A 22,645-nucleotide genomic window follows, 5' to 3' on the forward strand; every position below is an offset into this window, starting at 1 on the left:
AATGGGCTCCTTACTCGCTTTCCACTCTTTAACCCCGGCGCCGCTCTGTTTTAGTATTCATGATCGTCTGCGGTTGTATGAAGTCTGTGAATCTCTACTAATTCTTTCATGTGAAAGTCTAAAAATTAGGGCTGTCAATCAATTAAAATATTTAATTGCGATGAATCGCATGATTGTCCGTAGTTAATCGCGTATAATCGCGAATTAAGCGCACATTTTTTATCTGTTCAAAATGTACCTTAAAGGGAGATTGGACAAATGAGAGTGGACAAATATACTTGTTTGTGCAAATGTATGTATATATTTATTATTGTAAATCAATTAACAACACAAAACTATGACAATTATTGTCCAGAAACCCTCACAGGTACTGCACTTAGCATAAATAAAATATGCTCAAATCATAACATGGCTAACTCAAGCCCAACAGGCAAAAACAACTGTCAGTGTGCCGACTTGACTATGACTTGCCCCAAGTATATATCAATAATATATCATAAAGTGGTCATGCCTGTAAAGGGGAGACTCATGGGTATCCATAGAACTGATTTTCATTCACATATCTTGAGGTCAGAGGTCAAGGGACACCTTTGAAAATGGTCATGCCAGTTTTTCCTCACCAAAATTTAGCCTAAGTTTGGAGCGTTATTTAACCTCCTTTGTGACAAGCTAGTATAACATGGTTGGTACCAATGGGTTCCTTAGATCTTATAGTTTCATATGATGAAAGCAGGATTCACTCTAGCTTTAAAACTGAGCCTGCTATAACCTAAAAATTACAAAGTTGCGTTAATGCATTAAAGAAATTAGAAACTAAAAATGGATCTTTTTCGTGACGGATATTACTGGATAACTCAATTTCCATGAATGAACTACGTGATGATTTAGCTTCAGACCAACCTGCGTGGTGGCTGTCGTCTGGATCTTCTTCATCTCCTTGTCTTTCCCGTCATCTGACCTCTCTGTGTCAGAAGTGTTGCTTGTTGCGTCTGCTGCGCTGCTGGTCTGAACATCTGAGGGTTCCCCTTCAGATGATGCTGTGGCCGTGCCCTCGGTAATCTCTGGACCTGTGGAGGAGACCCCGGCCTCGATACCAGCCACAGAGCTGATGCCCTCCGAGGCTGCCTGTAGTTCAAACTCATCCTTCTCCAGGATGCTGGGTAAGGAGCCGAGCTCGGAGCTGCCTGCCATGTGAGCGAGAAGGCTCAGTTCGTCGGCGGCGCCGGTGTGGACTGGGGGCTCCGGGCTGGGCAGCACCAGAGGCTCAGCTGTACTGAGATCATGCAGCGGCTTGTCTGCCACCTTGCCAAACAGGAAGCTGTTAGGGATGCTGTCCTTGTCGTCATCTAGAGTAATGAGAGGGGGTGCATTTTGGTCGTCAATGCTGCACTTTGGCAACAACACGCTGTTACTGTTGAGCTTTACCACTGCAGCGCAATAAACATTATCCAGCAGAGAATCCACCTCCACCAGCGCTCCGTTCTCAGACACTCCCAGAGTTTCAGAGGACAGGTCCAGATCATCTAGCTTCACCTCTGTAGCCTCTACCTTCTCAGCCTTGATGTCCACCAGAAGGTCGTGAGCTTCGACCCTGACCCCGTCTACTGCGCTCTCCGTTCCTCTGAGACCATCTTCGGGCCCCTTCCCTTCGGCCAGCAGGTTGCGCGAGTCTGCGCTCTCGTAGTCCTTCTCGCTCTCAGGTGTCTGGGAGTCCATTTCTCTGATCTCAATTGCGCCGTTGATGCCGGCGGCCTGAGCAGACAGACCAGAGATGGTGCTGACCAAACCCTTCTTCCCTTTCTTAATGTTCTCCTCCTCCTGACGCTGGTACTCTTCATACATCTTAGCCAAGTACTCTTTATGTGCCTCATATGTCACCTAGAAAAAGGTAAATGGTATAGACAACGTAATTTAAGAAGCTTAAAGCAGCAGTGGGTAGAATTGGAGTAAATATGATTAAAAAAAAAGTTATTTTAATAAAACGGTCACTATATCCTGACAGTAGTTCATGAGACAGGTAATCTGAAAAAAATCCTGTGCCTCTGTGTCCTCCGGTGTTTTTAATGGCATCTGCAAGATTTCACAGACCGGAGGAAAACAACCAATCAGAGCTGAGCTGGAGCTTTGCCGTCTCTGAGCAGCTGTCAATCACTTGCGAACTCCGATCAAACGGTCAAACTAGGCAGCACTGATCAAATATGAATCAATATTATGTTACTGTAATGCCTATTTGTCACCTCAAATGTTTTCAGAAACATCTTGTAGTGTACTGTTTAGCTGTAAAATGAGAACGTTTGTGACCCGGCAGCCATGTTGAGATCAGTTGGAGGTAATACCAAGCACCGCCCACCAGCCGGAGCACACTTTCTCATTTTACAGCTAAACTGTACACTATAAGATGTTTGTGAAAACATTTTATGCGAGAAATAGGCATTACAGTAGCAGAATATGAATTCATATTTGATCAGCGCTGCCTAGTTTGACAGTTTGATCAGAGTTCAAGATTGACTGCCTCCATTCAATGAACAGCCAATAGGAACGCTCTCTCTCTGAAATGACCTGTGATTGGTCAAAGTCTCCTGTCACGAGCTAGATTTTTTTAAAACCTGAAAACAGAGCCATGAGGAGGTGCAGAAGTCTCTCAGAACACTTGAATTACAATAAGCTGAAAGGTTATTATGTAATTGTTGCCCAATGATGCCAAAAACATTCTGCCTACTGAAGCTTTAACAGTCAAGATAAGACAAAATGATGCCTCCCTAAACAGCAGAGGTCAGTGTTTCCTCTTTGTTATACAGTACTCACCTTAGAGTGGGCTATAGAGAGTGTGTCCACCCACACGCGCCATCCTCCCCACTCATACTTGATGGCGTGGTAGAGTAGGATACGAAAGATGTTGTACACCATCTCAGTGATCTTCTGCTCGTCAGAGTTTTTAGGGTTGATGTAGCCGAGAGAAAACATCCAGTCCTGCCACACGGAGCACTGCAGCAGACACCTGCAATACGCACATCATCATTATCACACCATCAACAAATACAATCTGCCTTACAGATAATACAAGTTTGAGTCATTCAAGTAAACTCTGATCCTCTTATCTTTAGCAAGTTTAGAACTGATGTTGGTGTTAAAAGGACTATTGTTTCAAAGACATTCAACTTCCATCAAACTTAAAAAGCATTTAGGCCAATTAGTCTTTCGGTTTCTCCTTAACATCTTTGGCATTTTTTTATTCACATTAGAGCAAATTGTTTTGATCGTTCGGCCGTTCATATTTGCATTTATTTGTTTAATTGGCAGCAGCAAAACAAAATGACAGCCAAGATTAAAAAAAAGGGGAGAAAAGAAGTAAAAACCAATTAAGTGTTGTTGTTTTTTTCAATTCAACAGTTGAACTTGAAGAAGCTCTTTCTGCCTATTAATTTTAGGCTAATTATGTTGTTGATTTAGGTCAGTGCTTTCCAAAGACTTATAATTTAATTGCAGTGAGTCTTAAAGTGTGTGAGTGTGTATCAGAAGGAGAGATTAGGTAGCGAGAGTGGGAAAGAGAGAAAAGCAGGAATGAGCGACTGTCAGAAACTGTCACGGAAACATCTGCTGGAGAACATGTGCACGTCTACGGATGATTTAGCACCAATATGAGTGGAGCTCCATGAGCATCGCAAACACGGTACAAGCAGGGGGAATAGAGCGGCTCTTTTTCTCTTTTCATAGACACATTAATCAGCAATTATCAGCAAGACAATTGATGGAGTGGGTGAGTAAAAGGCGGTTTAAAGGGTAATTTCGACATTTTTTCAACCTGGATCCTATTTTCCCATGTTTTTGTGTCCGACTGACTAATAGGGACAACAATTTCTGAAGTTGGTCCAGTACTGAGGGAGAGCCCTGCAGACAGCAGCTGCTCGCAGGCTGCTATATGGTGCTATTGGGGCAAGCTGGCACCGTCATTTACGTTACATAGGTTACCTGTTCATGTACTACTGTCATTTACGTCCATTAAAGTGTCAGTAGGCAGTATATTTTTGGCATCATTGGGCAAAAATTCCATAATAACCTTTCAGCATATTGTAATTCAAGTGTTCTGAGAGAAAACTAGACTTCTGCTCCTCCTCATGGCTCTGTTTTCAGGCTTTAAAAAATCTAGCCCGTGACGGGAGACTTTGAACAATCCCAGGTAATTTCAGAGAGAGAGCGTTCCTATTGGCTGTGCTCCAGAATTTGGCGTTACTTCAACAGATTTTACAATGGCGGCCGCCATTTTACAGCTAAACAGTACACTACAAGATATTCTGGAAATAATTTAATGTGAGAAATAGGAATTAATGTAACATAATATTGATTATTATTTGATCAGCGCTGCCTAGTTTGACCGTTTGGTTTGAGTTCGCAAGTGATTGACAGCTGGCTCTCATAGACAGCAGATGGACAGCAGACCTTAGATCAGCTCTTACTGCTTGTTTTCCTCCGGTCTGTGAAATCTTGCAGATGCCGTTAGGAGCACCGGAGGACACAGAGGCACATGATTTTTTTCAGGTTACCCATAAAAATTATATATTTTTTAATCATATTTGCTCCAATCTCGCCTGCTTCAGCTTTAAAAGAGCTTATTTTTGCCATGACAGGCTTTGATTTTTATCATGAGTGTCCAACACGTTCTCGTCCCAACTCGTCACATACCGCCGCTTTGTCACGCCCCTTCGCGTCACTATCTTTTCGGAATCAAAACCACTTTAGTTACCCTTGGCATCACTTTAGGATTAGGCAACACAACCACTCTAGTGGTTTAGGAAAGAACTACATGGTTGGGCTGAAAAACGACTGCGTTTCTACAGGGAAAATGACACTGAAAGTTGCAACCACAGGACACGAACCAACAGCTGACTGAAACTTAACGTATTAGACACGAACGACAGTCTCCTGGATGAAAGCCTGGTGTTTGTGGATTTTTGTGGATGTTTTGGAAGGCGGACGGGTCCCATCCACCTCAAATGTGTGTCTTTTCTCTCTTTAAACTACATCACCACACTCCCGGCACATTTTCTCGGAGCGTTTACTGTTGCTGCGGATGGTTTTACATTACAGTTAATGGAACACCCAGTGCGTTTCATACCAGCACTTAGGGGGTGCCTTGTACAGCGGTATCGATCGCCGATGGCCGTGACAAAGCCTTGGTATTTGACGCCCTGGGAATGAGAACGGACTGGAGTGTCTGACATTATGGAACGAGTCTCGATCAAGGAGAAGTCTCATTCTGAAATCTGGCGAAGTGACATGTTGCCGGAAGAAAACAGTGGATTTGTGATATACATCCATGGTGGAAACGTGAGTGTCAGCCGGGCAGAGGCTGTTGTGTTGGAGTACGGAAAGCGTAGCTTAATGTTATCTAAAAGATTTTCAATGTCATGGCTGAATATTTAGATGATTTTAACAATGTGGATGAGGTCTTTCGATGGCTGCCCGTATTTATTTGAGCCAGAGTATATGGATATTCAGATTTCAGGGACTTGGACACAATAACAAACAGACCGGATCGAGAGAAAGAAAAACGTTGTATATCTCTGTAGGGTCCTTTCCATAATGTTGTCAGACACTTATATTAACAACCTGAGCCTGTCAGTGGCAACAACAAGCACTTTTAGTGAACATAACATTACATTGACGCTGCTCACTTGCCCTTGCAGCTCGCTTGCCCTCGCAGCTTGCTCACCCTCAATACTGTTGTCCCCATTACACACTTGGACACAAAAAGGAAAATAGGGTCCATCCATCCATCCATTTTCTTCCGCTTATCCGAGGCCGGGTTGCGGGGGCAGCAGGCTAAGCAGGGAATTCGTCCAAACGTTCAAAGGGAGGCATCCTGATCAGATGCTCGAACCACCTCAGCTGGCCCCTTTTGACGCGAAGGAGCAGCGGCTCTACTCCGAGCTCCCTCCGGAAAATAGGGTCCAGGTTGAAAAATACCAAAGTTACTCTTTAAAACGGGACCTGTTATGCTTTTGTGCTTTTTCCCTTTCCTTTATTGTGTCATATAGTTTTTTGTGCAAGTCAAAGGTCTGCAAAGCATTTCTTGAACATTAAAGCATGTATACATGTTCAAGTACAAGCCCAAAATACAAGTATGCACCTGAAAATAAGCATAATAGGTCTTGTTTAAGTTCTGCTCACCGTCTGTTCTCTCGGCTGTTGCTGAACAGTTTGATCATGTCTGACAGGAAGAGCCGCCGGACTTCCATCAGCTCAGGACTGGGGGCGGAGCTCTTCAATAAGGTGGCCACCACCTTGAGAATCACTGATATCACATGCGCGTAAATACAAATATATACACACATATTGTCAATTTTAGTACTTCAGAAAGAATAAAACTCAACGTGACACATGACAGGCTTACTTGGGTTCTGAATCTTGACAGTGGAGTCGGGCTCGGGATGAGGTTTGTGAACTACCTGTGTGCACACCTGCTCTGTCAGAATCTGGTGCGGGAGGCGGTGAGAAGACATCAGTCAGTACACACAGAGAGCGACGGTGCAGTGATGTCGGGACATTTTGAGAGGAAAATGTTCTGTTACCTCGTACAGAGTGTTGTAGGTCGTCACGGTCACAGTGTTGGTGTGCAGCATGAGCCTCTCTCCCAGGAGAGTGAAGAGACTGTGTGTGTGCATGATCTCCACCTTCCTCCTGTGGATAAACACACACACACACACACACAGACATAATGGTAAAGTGGCTTGTTTAGAGCTCGCTAAGCCACTGGAAGGATCAGTGGGTGCCGTCAGCTCCCTTCCCTGCTTTCACCCACAGGGAGCCGGGCTCTGGAGACGAGTGTCAGGAGCTGCCTGCTGTCATAAATTGGGGGAATTTCGTTGGGAGTGTGTGTGGGATAACGAAGTTAGCCTGTCACTAGGAATGGCTCCGAGATACAACACAGGTGAATGGGTTCAACGGTGACAAACTGCTTCTGCAAACAGCATAAGGACTGCTGTCACAATGCTAAGCCAAAGCTGCTGCCACTGACTCAACACGAGCTGGGACTTTTCCTAATAAGTCAACAATTTTTTTTTGTGTATTGCAGAGGCTGGCAAATTGGCCACTTAGGAGAAGAGTAGCATTTCTCTCTACTGTATAAATATGGAAATTTGGGAGAAAAGGGCAAACTGATGATGCATTGCAAGCTGAGGTTGAACTTACAAGTCTGCTCAACCAAAGAGGTACAGTAGGAGGATGGAGAGTGTAAATTCAGACATAGTCACTCTCGTTATCAGTTAATTCAAATACACTGCTGCAGCAGGAAGCCAAATTGCTCTAAAACTATATACTCGACATGCCATATTTATTATGTTTTATCTTTGAAGGTGCTAATTGTGCGATTGGGAGCATTTCTATTGCCTCCGCACGGCTCTCAACATGGCGACAGCTGAGCTGCTAACGATGACAACAGTGAAAACAACGGCAATAGTGCTGACAGAGCTAACAGTGTTAATCTGGGGGGGAGGAGCGGAGGGTGGGGGCGGCGTTATCAACTGTAACTGCCGTATGAGAGCAGAGCAGGGCAGAGCGGCGGCCGTGAGCGAGCCAGTGGGGCACACTCACGTGCACTAACATTAGGGGCGGGAGTCACCTGAGCCCCCACGATACGATATTATCACGACACTTAAGTCAAAATACGGTTTTATTGTGATTTTAAACATTTTGCGATATGTTGAGTATTCCGATAAGATATATTGCGATGGTTGGAGACATATAAACTGTCATGGCCATTTTCAAAGGGGTCCCTTGACCTCTGACCTCAAGATATGTGAATGAAAATGGGTTCTATGGGTACCCACGAGTCTCCCCTTTACAGACATGCCCACTTTATGATAATCACATGCAGTTTGGGGCAAGTCATAGTCAAGTCAGCACACTGACACACTGACAGCTGTTGTTGCCTGTTGGGCTGCAGTTTGCCATGTTATGATTTGAGCACATTTCTTTATGCTAGATGCAGTACCTGTGAGGGTTTCTGGACAATATTTGTAATTGTTTTGTGTTGTTAATTGATTTTCAATAATAAATATATATACATACATACATACATATTTTTGCATAATGCAACTCCCATGTTGATAAGAGTATTAAATACTTGACAAATCATCCGTTAAGGTACATTTTGAACAGATAAAAAGTGTGATTAATCACGATTAAATATGGACAATCATGTGATTAATTGCAATTAAATATTTGAATCGATTGACAGCCCTAGTTATCACATGAACAAAGCACCGAAGAAACATGTTTAATTCTTGATGAGTTGCACTAGAGCTTATAGTGAGCAGGGTGGTGCTTTAAAATGTATGAAAGCTCGTGTCCCTTGAATATATAGGCCTTTCACTTGTGCCTTGGGGGGGGCTGCCCTTTCTCTCCAGGAACACCTGGTGCCCCACCATTGTCAGCACATATCGTCTCCATCCCTCCCTGAGTCCTACATTTTGAATCACAGGCTCTCCATCCGTCTCTCTCCTCTCTAATATGAAGCATACAGAAGCTATGCTGACAACCTTGTCGCTAGTTTATTATTTATTCTACTCTGTGGGACAGTAACTTGGACCTCCATTCTCTTATGTGAAGTAATGGCTTCAGGGCACGACGCCAGGAATTCAGGTGTTCTACAAAGACGTGCACCCTAATTTACAGAACTGGCATCCAGTCAAAAGTCTTCTAATTGTCCACTTTTTCAAAAGAGTGGCAGGAACAGATGAATCATATCTCTGGATGTAAAGCCTGATTTATGATTTTTGTAAACACAACACGGAGTACATAAAAGCATTAGACATAAAACAGACACCTATTTTTAAAAAACATGACAATTCATTCATCTTTAGACATTATAAAAACACTTAGGGTGTAATTACAATCTACTACACAGCTATTGGAGTTACTTACTTGTGGCCCAAATGCTTGAGGAAGTAGCCGAGGACTTTGAGGGATTGTACTCGAATGCTTTCACTCTTCGAGGCCATGAGCTTGTAGATTACCCTGGAATAGACACAAGCGGCAAAAGCTGGCAACAGCACGCGGTCTTGACAGAATAAAATATAGCCTTGTTGATGAAAAGGCCCTCCGCTGGTTAGCTGACAACCACTTCCCTTCAGAGTGAATTTACATTAACGTTAAATGAACGTCCTAATGAAAGCAGCAGCCCTTCCACGATGAATTCCTCGGAACTCACAAGTCGCATGTGCATTTATATTTTATAGGATCACACGGGGTTAGTTTGATCATCGGTGTCATATTGTCAAATCAATATGTAAATATTGTTACTTTTCCATGCATAGGGTTTTTTTTTTTTTCCTCACTGAACTTATGAATTATTTATGCATCACGAAGGCACACTGCAACAGAGTAGGTGTTCAGGTGCTTAGGTTTATTTTGTGAAATCACCTCTTCATTTTGGGCCTGAATGGCGAAGGGATTGTGTCTCCCCCTAAGGGGCTTACCGTATTCCATTTCTCTGGTCGAAGGCGGGGATCATGGAGGCTGGATGCTCAGACATGAGGGCCACCACCAACTGCAACACATCATGCAGATTCTCATCCTGCAGACGCACCAGGAGAGGAAGACATGATAGCATAGACATGATTTATGTGCCTTGCAGTTCCATCACCTGTAAACTGGAACACCGGAACACTGGAACAACAGCTGTACAGGGGGCAGTGGCACAATGGAAAATACTTTGCTGATTGAAATGATTCACTCAGCCGGCTGGTTAGTGGCAAAAATAAATGAAGTGAAATGTGACCTTGTAGCTTGGTGCAGTAAAGTGGCCCACTAACACACTGAGTGAATTGACTTGGAGCAGGGAAGGATAGACTCTCGTGTACCTCATGCATTGTTAACAAATAGTTCAGGATGCTCTGCAGCTCATCCTCCTTCACACCTCGGTCCTGAAAGAATAAAAAAACAGATGAAAGATTAAATAATGCACGAGGCAAAATAATTGGAGAAGGGTCATTGCATTGCAAAGGTAGACAGAGTATGTCTGCAAATATTCAAAAAGCATCACAGTATGTTTCATTTGGTTTAGTTAAAAAGAAGAATGGAGGAAGAACACTTAGATGTTTTGGCCTCCAGTGTGTCATTTTTTATTTTTGTGCAACCGATAAACGTGTGATGAGAATTTAGGTTTCTGCAACAAAACAGATTCAACCAGCCAGATAACTTGTTTGCCTGAGAAGTTTGGCCTGGTGGCAACATGTAGAGACTAAGCCTGTTTGCTGTCTAGTGTTAAAATTCCCTCGTATATCGGCCATGCCCTAAAGCTGTGATTCTCAAAGTGGGGTTCGGGGACCCCCAGGAGTCCGTGGCACTCTGAAATTTGCTATAAATTATAAAATGATGTTGTATCATTAAAAAGTGAGTATCTACAGATGTGGACCATTTGCAGCAATAAAACAAGCATATTGTGTCCGTTACTCCCAACCGTGTTAGAAACTCTGATATAATTGTGACACACAGCAATAAGTGCATTATTATTATTAAGTTGAAGCACTGACGGAAAGTCAGGTTTAGACTGGCAAGTCTTAAACTTACTGGATTTATTAGGACTGTGTCAGTCTCGCTACTGTTCGTTTTCTGAAAGCTTTTAAGATCAATTACTTGAAAAGTAGAAATGCTGTCAAGTTGAGTCCAAATGCAGTTTGAATAAAATTACCCTCTGTTTAAAAGTATATAAGTGGTATTAAAGTGGCAGTAGGCAGTATATTTTTGGCATCATTGGGCAAAAAATCCATAATAACCTTTCAGCATATTGTAATTCAAGTGTTCTGAGAGATAACTAGACTTCTGCTCCTCCTCATGGCTCTGTTTTCAGGCTTTAGAAAATCTAGCCCGTGACGGGAGACTATGATAAATAACAGGCCGTTCATTGACAGAACGTTCCTATTGGCTGTGCTCCGGTCATGTGACCAGAACTTGGCGTTCCTTCACAAGATTTCACAAACTTACAAGATACAACTACAAGATGATTCTGAAAACATTTGAGGCGCGAAATAGGCATTACAGTAACAGAATATTGAATCATATTTGATCAGCGCTGCCTAGTTTGACCGTCTGGTCGGAGTTTGTGAGTGATTAACGGCTGACTCATAGACGGTAATTGGACAGCAGACCTCAGATCAGCTCTTACTGCTTGTTATCCTCCGGTCTATGAAATCTCGCAGATGCTGTTAGGAACCCCGGAGGACACCGGAGGACACCGGAGGACACCGGAGGACACAGAGGCACATGATTTCTTTCAGGTTACCTGTTTCATGTACTACTGTCACGATATAGCGACCGTTTTATAAAAATAACTTTTTTTAAATCATAATTGTTCCAATCTGGCCTACTTCAGCTTTAACATGATACAAATTGAAATATGTTTCTGTTTATCACTATCAAACAGGTCTGAGGTATTTAGGTTTAACGGTTTTAGAAAACAAATATTTCCAATGACATCTAAGAGTACAAATTGTAGTAAGCATTATGCTTAATCAGTGACAATTATGAGAGGGTTCTTGGAAAGTTTTCTCCCCTATAAGGGGTCCCTGGCCTCAAAAAGTTTGAGAACCCCTGCCCTAAAGAACCCTGTTACAGAGCAATTTGTTTTATATATTATATTAAATAATTCAATTCATTTAGTCAGTAAAACACCAAATAACACCACATACCTGTCGTACTTTTTTTGGAGCGATGTCTTAAAAGGGTTAACCTTGTCTGATAAACCGCTGGAACCAACAATGTTTTGGTATCTTGATAAATTACTTAAATAATTAAATAATGATATAAACTGAATAATGAATTCATTACATTTGTTTCAGCACAACTGGTTTTACTTCCACATACTTTTTGGAAGAAATAAATTAATAAATAGCAGTGAATTCATTAAGGAGCAAACCGACGGACCGTTTTAAAGGATAACACGGGGAGAGTTGACAATCTCCATATTTCCTCCATGCAGCTCGAAATCAAGTCGTGTGAGCGGCTGCGAGGCATGAAGACAGGTGGGACGTACCTTCAGGATGAGTTGCTTGAGGAAGAGAAGCATGAATGCCCGCAGAGAAATTATTTCTTTCTGGGTCGGCCTTGGACCATCTGTAGTCGGAGAGGGAAGAGAAGCAATAAAACTGAGAAGGAATTGAAACCAAATAAGAGATCTTCCTGTTTTCTTTTATCTGTTTTCCAGTCTTGTCTATAATTTTAAAGTTATAGGTTATGGGTTATTTTTGTTTAATTTTCATATGAAGTTGCATTTCGATATGTTTTCAGAGTTGTTCCGATACCACTTTTTCCTTCCCGATACCTGAACTTGCGGTTTCGAAAAAAGCAGACAAAACAGTGACACCTTCAAAGACACCTTCACTGTTTCATCAGCTTTGTACTGATTTACTGGATTCACCTTGAATGTGTGTATCAAATGTTTTCTCCAACAACCCAGACAGGAAGTGTGGCACAAAGAGACAATTTTCCACTTTGTTAACACAGAAGAGTTTGCACTTCAACAATTAAAGTAGAATATATTTGATATAAATAGCATGCTTCAAGTTCAGGAGACGTCATTCTGAATGATCAACCGAAATGTATTTATCATTCGTGCTGCATCCAAATTCTGTGTTGTATCCCAGATTCCCAGGCAGCCTTGGTCACAACACAGTGCCCAGGCAGCCAGCCCAAGGTCGCACCTGCCCATCATGCGGGCCAACATCTCATTAAAACTACCCAGAATGCCTCTGCCAACTTAAGGTCACTTTGGCACTCCGAAGTTAGCCCCGCATCGCGATCCATCTCTGTCATGAACCTCATTCAACATCTGACGGGCCGAACGCTGTCAGCCGGGTGTATGTATGTCGTGCGAATATAGAAGAATGACAGAATATGACAGACGGCATTGATTAGCTGTCATATCACAGAGTTGCTGCTGATGCTGCTGCTGTATTGGTTTGGTTGGCACAAGAATTAATTTTGACACGGTCAGATCCAATTCAATATGCGGAGCTCTTTTGTTTTTAACCAAAAGGTATTTGCAGGTAGTGGGCTCCAGCAACAGGCAGATCAATACAACACAGAGCTGTTCAGACACACACATACACACACACACATCAGAAAATACAGGATATGGCATACATTACCACTTATAACAATACAAACATGAATCCCTTTGAGATTAGCAGCACTCTCACTGTAGCACAAAGGCTCCATTTTGGCTGCAGCACCTGGCATATATTCATTCATTTCTTATTCATCCAGTGCAGCCAGCCAGGTGTAAACACACTGACAACATCTTTTACATTTGCAGACGTATTAACTGGGCCAGATACAACAGCAAGGAGGAAAATTGGTCACTTTGCCCAGTGTCTTTCCTTTCCTCTCAGCCCTGATAAACTCCAACCTCCACCTTGGCTGGACACATGTTCATTTGAAACGGGGACAGTGCCATGATGACAGATACGACGGTGGCAGACACCTGACCATCCTGCCGCTCCAACAGCCAGTCGATGTAATCAATGGCAAGGCTCCCCGAGGTTGCGGGAGGACGGCGAGCGTCGCTGCATCCTGACGCTGATTAATAGAGTGAGAGAGGGAAAACCCAGCGCGGGGGACAGAGCCTGACGTGGAGGGGATGATAAGAACATTATTACCGCAGCCACTGCGTTCCAAGTTATTCACAACCAATTATGCTCAGCGGCTCTGCGCGGCTCTTGTTTCTCATTCACATATTGCTTTACTCGCTGCATCCCAAGGGCACGAGGAGAACAAGTTTATTGAAAAACTATTTATGTCCGTGTGATTAATGCGGGAATCTTATTTCGGCGTATAACCGATGGTAATAAAGTCGCGGCATGCACACAATAGCATGCGTTCTGCGTAAAGCTTTAAATATAAAACCAGAGTAATTATGTTTTCACTCCCTAAATGCTTTTAAATAAACGAATGCTGATAAAATACTTTAATGCAACAAGTGTTTTTAATCACAGCATCAATAATTGGTTTCCGGAATTCGTCTCAAGTAACTAACATATGCTTTGCCTGCTTAAACAGCTCTGTTTAGAGCATCTGGAGTATTTGGATTTTTAAGGGGACTGTATGCAACTTTTTACACGTATAAACATTTTTTAATCATTTTTTATTGCCAATGTGTGAACACGTTGTAACCTATCCTAAAAAATGAGACCTTCTGCGGCTTTCTGGGTTTCCTCTATCAGCCTGTAGACTCATTTAATGTGAAGAATGCGGGCAGTTTTTTCCGGGATAAAACGACGAGCCACAACTCAGACACTCAGCACAAACTCAACGGAAGTACAAAAAAACAAAGTCATATCAAGTGAAGCCTGTTTTGTAAAAACAGGAATGTCAACCAACGTCGAGCGAAAACTAGTGTTGTGGGAGAATAGCAGAGCCAGTACGAAGAGTGTGTGTGCACGAGTGAGTGGTGAAGCAAGAGAGAGAGAGAGTGGCGGCGAGTGTGTGAGGAAACGAGCGAGCAGCGGAGCAGATGAGAGTTAGTTTAGCTTTGAGAATATCAAGTGAATGTTCAGTAGAAGTTCCAGTTTGTACAGAAATGTGTCTTGTTTCCCTGCCGCTGAGTGAAGTGACGGGGCTCCGGAGCGAGTTAACGTTATCGACTCCTGCCCGGGAGACCAAAACTACGATGTCTCCCCTGTGCCTTCTGGCCACAATAGGGGAGGCTGAAGCAGGAAAAGTTAACATTAGGATCAACATCGATCCACGCAGGGACCTTGGTTTGGTAAGATAACATTATTGTCAAGAATGTGAAATGTATATATAGTGATATTGTGGTTTTAGCTGCTAATGTTGCTAACGTTAATCAACATGACGCCTGTCAATCACGTTCAGTGTCGTGTGTGTCACCTCACTGTTTTAGCCGATGATCGGAGTCTACGTAGTGCGAGCACAAGTGCGAGCAACAGGACGCTGACTGTCGTTGACTTGACGACCACATGTGTTACTGTTAACAAGCAATTTCTGATTCTTACATAGAGCCCCTTTAAGCGGCAATGACTAAACATTTCAGAAGACACACACCTACGGCAAACACAAAGGGAAAAATATAAAAATGAAATGGGTGAAGCACCCCATCTCTCTCTCAACAACTTTTCTAATGCACCGCCTAACCTCCATTTGCTCCAGTGGATTTCAGATTATTCCTCTGAAGCACCCACACGTCTGTCACTGGTGATTTCTCTTGTAAAGGGAACAAGACAGAACCAGCTTGAATTGAACGTGGTGACTGGCCGATCAGCTTTGATGCCCGTCTCATTACTCATTATTTAGTAAAACCGAGGCAGGGCAGAGACGGAGACAAAGGGGGAGTGATAGAGATTGAGACAGATTATGTGTTGGCTTGTGGGTACGTATCACAGACTTGGAGCAGTTGAGCTATGGGCATCTGTCTGCGAGTGCCTGCAGTGATTCTGTGTATAACTGGATGATACATGGCTTTAATTTGATAGCACTCTCTATTAAGACCTGAGGAGAAAAAAGAAAAAGAAAAGAGGAGGTACTTCCAGAAACAGAGTGAGTAGCTGGAGGAGCTCCATTTTAAATGTGTTCTCTGTGTCCTTATAATTGAACACTTCATTATCTGCTTGGCTCTCTCCCTCTTTGTTTGGTCATTTCTCAGTTTAGAAGGACAGAGAGGAAAAAGTGACCTGCCAAAGTGAGCGCAGATCGGTGGAAGCAGACCCCACTCTGAAAATTACCCACAGCAGGAAGGCGATCCATTTGGAGATATGTCTTCCAGAGGATTTCAGCCATTTTCTCAGGCCATTACAAACTCCTAAGGCTTCAACAACAATCAGCACTATGTTTACAGTTGTGTTTGAGAGGGATGTATTTAGGGAAGGCTTGACTAGGAAGCTCCTTGAAGGAAGGATAAGAATGGGTAAAGTTAATGGATGGATGGAGTCCAATATGTGTATAGGCGCACCTCTTTGCAATTGAAAAACTATGAAAAAATATCTGTCAGAGCCCTTCACCTTGTTCCTAAGTTTGTGTGAAGCTGTGAAGGAACCTCATTTGGGCTACCAATTCTTTCAGTCCCCATACAGAACTCATGACTATAGATGAACGTGGGAGATAGACTGGTAAATCAAGAGCCTTTCTCATTGACTCTATATAAGATGTGGACGTAGTCACTGTGACGCCACCCATCGGTTTACGGACTGCCGTTTTGAAGCCTGGAGTTTGGCAATTGGCCGTTGCCATCTTGGTTTTTGGCCGTCGCCATCTTGGTCTTTGGCCGTCGCAATCTTGGTCTTTGGCCGTCGCCATCTTGGTCTTTTGCAACCAGAAGTGACACAAGAGGGTGGAGCTAAGTACAACCAAATGCTGAATATGACATTTTTAGGCGTCCAACATGTTACAATTAACTTTTCACGAACTGAAAACACACTGTGAAAGGGTTAAAGCTGCAAGACGAAAACGAGGACAACTCCCAGACCGGACAACACTATGGTAGCGACCTGTCAATCACAAGGTAACCACGCCCTAAAGCGTACCCTGCTTTATGGTTTATTTGACTCCAAATTGGACCATAATTTACTAAATGAACATCATGCTGTATTGAAGAAGACTTGAAACTAGACATTGGGGCCATAAACTCATGTTTACAATGTTTACTGAGGTAATAAATCAGGTGAGAAGAGGAGTCGCCCCCTGCTGGCTATTAGCAAGAATACAAGCTTCCACATTGGCTTCACTTTTCAGACCCTTTAGGTTGCCCACTGGCTTTTCCTCAACCTAAGCTCACTCTTCACAGTGTGAGTTCAAAGCAGTACCTTCATTACTGCTGACCAATGAACCTGTTGATCTCATGGTCCTCACTCACGATCACAACTCTGAGATTCTTGAGCTGCTCTCATAACCCAGAGGTGGCAATCTGCTGTTTTCTGGCAGTGTACCATGGCCAGTCACCCAAAAACCCTGCCTCAGCCTGGCACCCAACCCAGACATCTACACCTATCGTTCCATGTGGCAGGTTAAATCAACAATTGCACTTATTATTACTGTGGGACTCTCCTGTATAGCGTGAATAAAATGCAGGAACTACAGTAACTACACGATAGCACATCATGTCTTTATTAACCCTGACAACCCCTGTTGACATCTCTGACTCTCTCTGATTCTTAACAAATCAGAAAACTGCTCGGCCTTGTGCTGCTCCTACACAAAGCAGAGCTATGCTGCAGTGCCTGAGGATACACAGATCAGATTTCCCAAACAAGTGATTCCGACATCCAAATCTATTATTCAACAGCGGTGAAAGCAACAAAAAACCTGCCGAAAGTGTCCGACGTGATGGCCGTGATAGAAATAAAGTCATGAGAAAAGTTCCTCTGATGACCGAGCTAAATATAGCTCGTCGTACTAGAACATGAGCTCTGGATAGGTGGAGCTTTCATCACTTCGTAATTCTTGTAAAGTCTCCTTGCACAGCATAAGAAGGGATAAGAAGGGACACCGCACAGTGTAAGTAGACGGGATAAGGAACAAATTAAAATCAGGAAAAAATGTGATTGAGGGGCGTGTGGGATTGACCTAACTTACAGATGTGTGTGCCCACATTATCCCAGCTAACCTCAGTCTAGAAGTCACTACCTCTATTAGTGGGAAATCAATTAGGATCACTCCCAGCTAGTAGATCAAGAATGTAGGCCAAGTGCCTGGTTGCGGCATATAAATAGACTACAACTCTGACACTGCCGGTGAGCATTTGTTTTCATCTTGCAGTGTTAATAAATGGGATGTTAATTATTAATGGTACTCAGGGTCTGAGATTAACTAAGTTCACTGGCTGCCATTGTGGCAGGCAAGTATTTTTTTTGGTCTACCACACAGATATTTTATCTGCCACTTTTGAAATCTCTGCGCTAAATAAAGGAATAACATTTCAGATCTGATGTCATTCAATGTTCAATATATTTTACACAAAAAACATTATATACACGGTTAATTACAGTGTTTGGATTACAACGTAGCTTCCAAGGGAGCCCTATTTTTCAGGGGTGGGGAGGGTACTGTACACAGTACTGTACTTTGTTTTTGTCATCTATAGTGGTTATTTGCATAAAACACAATTCAAATGATAAGGAAATAAATGATTGTATTTTTATTTAAATATTTGCTTTGAAAAAAAAAATCTCTAGTTTTAATGAAGTATTATAAACTCCTTAGAGCTGGTGTTAATTCTCTCTCTAATATCAATTTTATACTGCTGTGAACAGCACAAACAACTGGATTTATTCAAGTTTCTCACCAAAAACTTAATTTACGAGATTACATTTGAACACATCATGATGAAGTTAGAATTTACCTTCGCCCTTTAGTAATTTTTACTGAACGGACCATAATGTAACTCAATGGAACCTCCGTTAACGTTAGTAGCTCCGTTATTTAGCCAAGCAGGACTGTGCTGCCCACCGGCTGCTAACGGGTAACGTTACTAACTCTCCTCCTGCCGAGTTCAACACAGGTTTGTTGTTCACAGTGTAGCATTATCAGGGAAAAATAGGGTGCATCCCCTCAGGTTTGGTAGAACGATTTTTTTTTCTCTCCGCCATGACTCTGGTCCCAAAGAAACTGAAATATGAGACGGCATGCGTGTGCCGTTGCGTCATTATACATCCATCCATTCATTATCTGTAACCGCTTATCCTATTCAGGGTTGCAGGGGGGACTTGAGCCGATCCCAGCTGACAGTGGGTGAAGGCTAGGTACACCCTGGACAGGTTGCGAGACTATCGCAACCATTCATGCTCACATTCACACCTACGGGCAATTTAGAGTCAACAATTAACCTATCAAATAAAGTGTCAAATAATCTATTTTAGGACTGTGGGAGGAACCCGGAGAAAACCCACGCTAACACGGGGAGAACATGCAAACTCCACCCAGAAGGGCCCCAAGCCGGGTTTGAACCTGTGACCCCCTCTTGCTGTGAGGCGACAGTTCTAACCACTGCACCACCGTGCAGCCCCTGGAAAGCATCAATATAGAGGAATTGATAGTCACAAAGGCATGAGATGCCAAAGAGGAACCTGTTTTCAATGGGAACCGATTCTCTATTTCCATCTATGGCGGACAGTATGACGATTTTACCTGCCACTGCAAACAATTTACCTGCATTTGCCGGGTGCTAACTTCAGTCCCTGGTGGTGCTAACAATGTCAACGGAAGTAAAGGAAAAGCCTTTTTGTAAGAAATCACATATCACTGTGTGACAAGGATTACATCACTGTTGTCAGGGAGTAGATTTCATTAGGCCTTGGTGCAGCACAAACTCAGCTCTCAGTACCATTATAAAAAACAACCCCTTTACTACGACACAGGGAATTCTAGAAAAGAATAATGGAGAGCAAAAAGGAAATGACAGTTCAAGGACACTTTCCCTTCCAGCCCAGCCTGCTTAGTGACGTACTGTTGTTTCACAGAGAGACGGTGCCAGTCATACTACTGGCCCAGGTTTTCAGAGGCCTGACACCCACACCAAGCACCCTAGCGGGATGACAGTATTGATGCGGCGTGTCTGCCTCGCTGTCATCTCCGGCGATGGCCGCGGTCCTAACGGCTGACAGGCAAGTGCTTACATGTGGAGATGAGTCATCTCAAATGTGGGGGAGCCGCTACCATTTCAGGAAGACACTTTGATGGCAGGCTTTGCGACTGCACACAATGATTGTGATTGGTTCCCTCCCAATCGTGTCCTTTCCAAAACACTGAGCTTCACTTGGACGAGCCTTCATATGGATGGGAAACAGTTTATGTATAAACAACAACCCAAATCAAATCATATTCCATAGCAAAAAAAAAAAGCAAGTAAACTTAGCTCGCTGAAAAAACTCCAAAACGCTAAATATACTCACCGAGTCCCTTTGGCGCGAGGCCGCTGCCGTCTGCGGGGTTGACGGCCCAGTGGTAGTACTTTAGCGTGTGCATGAGCTGCAGCACGGTGCCCACTCGACGGATTGTGTTGTAGATGGTTGCCGTGCCGATGAATTCGGCAGAAAGGTATGTGTACAGAGAGAGCTGTACCTGGAGTGGGAACACAAACACATACATGTATTAATGTATTAATGTTATTCAGAGCACAGCGTAATGAACTGGTAACACTTTACAATTACCATAATTAATAAATGGTAAACTGATAGCTCATTAAACTTTGGTTAATAGTTACTTAAATGTTAACAAACAATGAAATGATAATTAATAACGTTTACGTATTATTAGTAATGCTACAATTAATGTTGTTTTAACAGTTTATTGTTGCACACATAACATTTTATATACTACATTAAGTATTTGTTAACGATCACTGTGTTGAATCATTTGTAAACCTTTAAGGAATCGTTTGAAAAACATCTGTTTATAAATGGATGGACCAGATGTTTTTAAAACTTTGTTAATGGTAATAACTGGTTTGTAACGTGACTATACACATTATTTGAATGGCTATTATAAAGTTGCAACTGATGATTATAATACCTTATTAAATGGTTAATATATACTTTGTGAAGCATCGATAAACGTGTCAATGGTTAATAATTGGTTTCTGGTCCATCTCTCCGTTTTACAAATGAAGGTTTACTAATCATTTCGTCATCATTAACAAAAACTTAATATAGTCATGTTATAATTTGTGCAAGAATAAACTGTTAAAGGGGGGTAGGCAGAATGTTTTTGGCATCATTGGGCAAAAGTTCCATAATAACCTTTCAGCATATTGTAATTCAAGTGTTCTGAGAGATAACTAGACTTCTGCACCTCCTCATGGCTCTGTTTTCAGGCTTTAGAAAATCTAGTCATTGACGGGAGACTTTGGCCAATCACAGGTCATTTCAGAGAGAGAGCGGTCTGTGAAATATTGCCGATGCTATTAAGAGAACCGGAGGACACACAGGCACATGATTTTATTCAGAGTACCTGTCTCATGCACTACTGTCAGGATATAGTGACGTTTTATAATTTAAAATCATATTTGCTCCAATTCTACCCACTGCTGCTTTAATGAATAGTTTCCTAATGTAATCAGAATGTAATTGTTATTGTCTCCTTTCAGCTATGATACAATATATAATTTAAAACTAATTATTTCATATTACAAACTAATGATAAACTAAATTATAGCATTACTAATAATTAATAAACATAATTAATTATAATTTCATTGTTTGTTAACAGTAAACTGATGAACTAAAGTTTAATTGGCTATCAATTTACCATTTATAAATGATGGTTATATAAACCAATGAATCCCCTGAACCTTTCAGACCGGGGGTCTCCAACACGTCGCCTGTAGCTCGCGACCAGTAGCTTGCGAATATGTAAACAAATTTGATAAGACAAAGTCACTTGGTAAACCTAAATCTCTATCCAGTCCAATTCACAGACATCCCGCCCCCTTCTGACACAAACTGATTATTTGCCAATCAGCTGTCAATTAAACGAGTTACGCTGCTTTCCTGCTGGTAGCAGTCTACGAACAGAGAAGGTAAAGGAGCTGAAAACATTAAAAGACGACAGTCTCTGTTTACCAAACCGAGGAAGAAGAAGGCCAACGCAGCAACAGAGGCTTCAATTAAAGTGCGTTTCGTTCGTTTTTAAACATCCTAACGAAGTACAAAAAAAACCTTCACCGATGGCGGCATTGTAAAAGAGGTGATGACTGCGGTGGCTGAAACGTTATTCAAGGACCATAAAAGTAAGACAGATATTATGTTTGCTATCGCCGATGTCCAACTCGGTGCTAATACTGTGGCAAGGAGAGTGTCTGCGCTGTCTGCGGATGCTGTGGAGCAGCTAGAACGGGACATGGACAGGTGCAAATGGGTTTTCCATCCAGTGTGATGAGTCGGTTGACTCCAGCGATACGGCCCAGCTGGCTGTCTTGAATGTCATGAAATCTAAGTTCAGAACAAGACTGACAGATGAACATTTAAATGACTCCATAAGAGTGAACCTAAGTGGATACACTCCAGCGTACCTCTCTTGATGCCTCCATGCAGTGCGAGTCATCTCACTAACTGTTAAAAAGACTGAGTGCATGTAATACATGCATGTGAACTACAGATGATGAAGGGAATGTGAAGGGAAGTGATGTGATACAGTGATATGTGGACAGCCAGAAAATAAGTAAAATAAGTAACAACATTGTTGTGTTTTCTCTGACATTAATCTGATGTGAATAGTGTAATAGTGTGAGCTTGACACATTGAAAATGTAAAGAAATCGATACAGAAAAAAACATATGCTGCTGAATTTAAAGGGACTGTTTGTAACTTCTTACACGTATAAATCAATCCGGGTCGGTGTCCCATGCACGCTCCCGTGTGGCTACGCTGTTCAGACAAGACTCCAACACAAACTACACGGAAGCACCAAAACCTCAAAGTTATATCTAGTGATGCCCGTCTGTTAAACAGTGTTGGCCGCGGTCGGAGGACGCGGGGGAGACTGTAGCTTTGGTCTCCAGGGCCGGAGTCTCTGCTGTACTCTGCTCCTCTGCCTGCCTTCACTCACACACAGCGCTCCACCCCTACACGTGCATGGCGCGCACACTACACCCTGCAGAAGAGTTAGCTTAGCTCTGAGAATATCTAGTGAATGTACAGTG

General features: G+C 42.6%; 1 protein-coding gene and 1 long non-coding RNA gene across 8 annotated transcripts in view; one reads left to right on the forward strand and one right to left on the reverse strand.

Moving 5' to 3' along the window:
• nbeab (neurobeachin b) overlaps positions 1 to 22,645 on the reverse strand; it is a 287,636-nt gene that overhangs the window by 150,865 nt on the left and 114,126 nt on the right. For all 7 annotated transcript variants that reach the window (XM_037774340.1, XM_037774339.1, XM_037774338.1 and 4 more), the window contains exons 13-22: positions 19,899 to 20,067; positions 12,032 to 12,111; positions 9,861 to 9,923; positions 9,477 to 9,574; positions 8,923 to 9,015; positions 6,570 to 6,678; positions 6,392 to 6,473; positions 6,169 to 6,292; positions 2,806 to 2,998; positions 901 to 1,878 (exon numbers count right to left, since the gene is read on the reverse strand). In XM_037774340.1, coding sequence (XP_037630268.1) covers positions 901 to 1,878; positions 2,806 to 2,998; positions 6,169 to 6,292; positions 6,392 to 6,473; positions 6,570 to 6,678; positions 8,923 to 9,015; positions 9,477 to 9,574; positions 9,861 to 9,923; positions 12,032 to 12,111; positions 19,899 to 20,067 — 1,989 coding nt within the window. The remainder of the gene's footprint in view (positions 1 to 900; positions 1,879 to 2,805; positions 2,999 to 6,168; positions 6,293 to 6,391; positions 6,474 to 6,569; positions 6,679 to 8,922; positions 9,016 to 9,476; positions 9,575 to 9,860; positions 9,924 to 12,031; positions 12,112 to 19,898; positions 20,068 to 22,645) is intronic.
• Positions 4,426 to 20,997, forward strand: LOC119490842. The gene is made up of 2 exons (XR_005207493.1): positions 4,426 to 4,536; positions 20,951 to 20,997. It is a non-coding gene; the product is annotated as an uncharacterized LOC119490842 (long non-coding RNA).

Source organism: Sebastes umbrosus, chromosome 7 (genome assembly GCF_015220745.1).
Source record: "Sebastes umbrosus isolate fSebUmb1 chromosome 7, fSebUmb1.pri, whole genome shotgun sequence".
Classification (NCBI taxonomy): Eukaryota; Metazoa; Chordata; class Actinopteri; order Perciformes; family Sebastidae; genus Sebastes; species Sebastes umbrosus.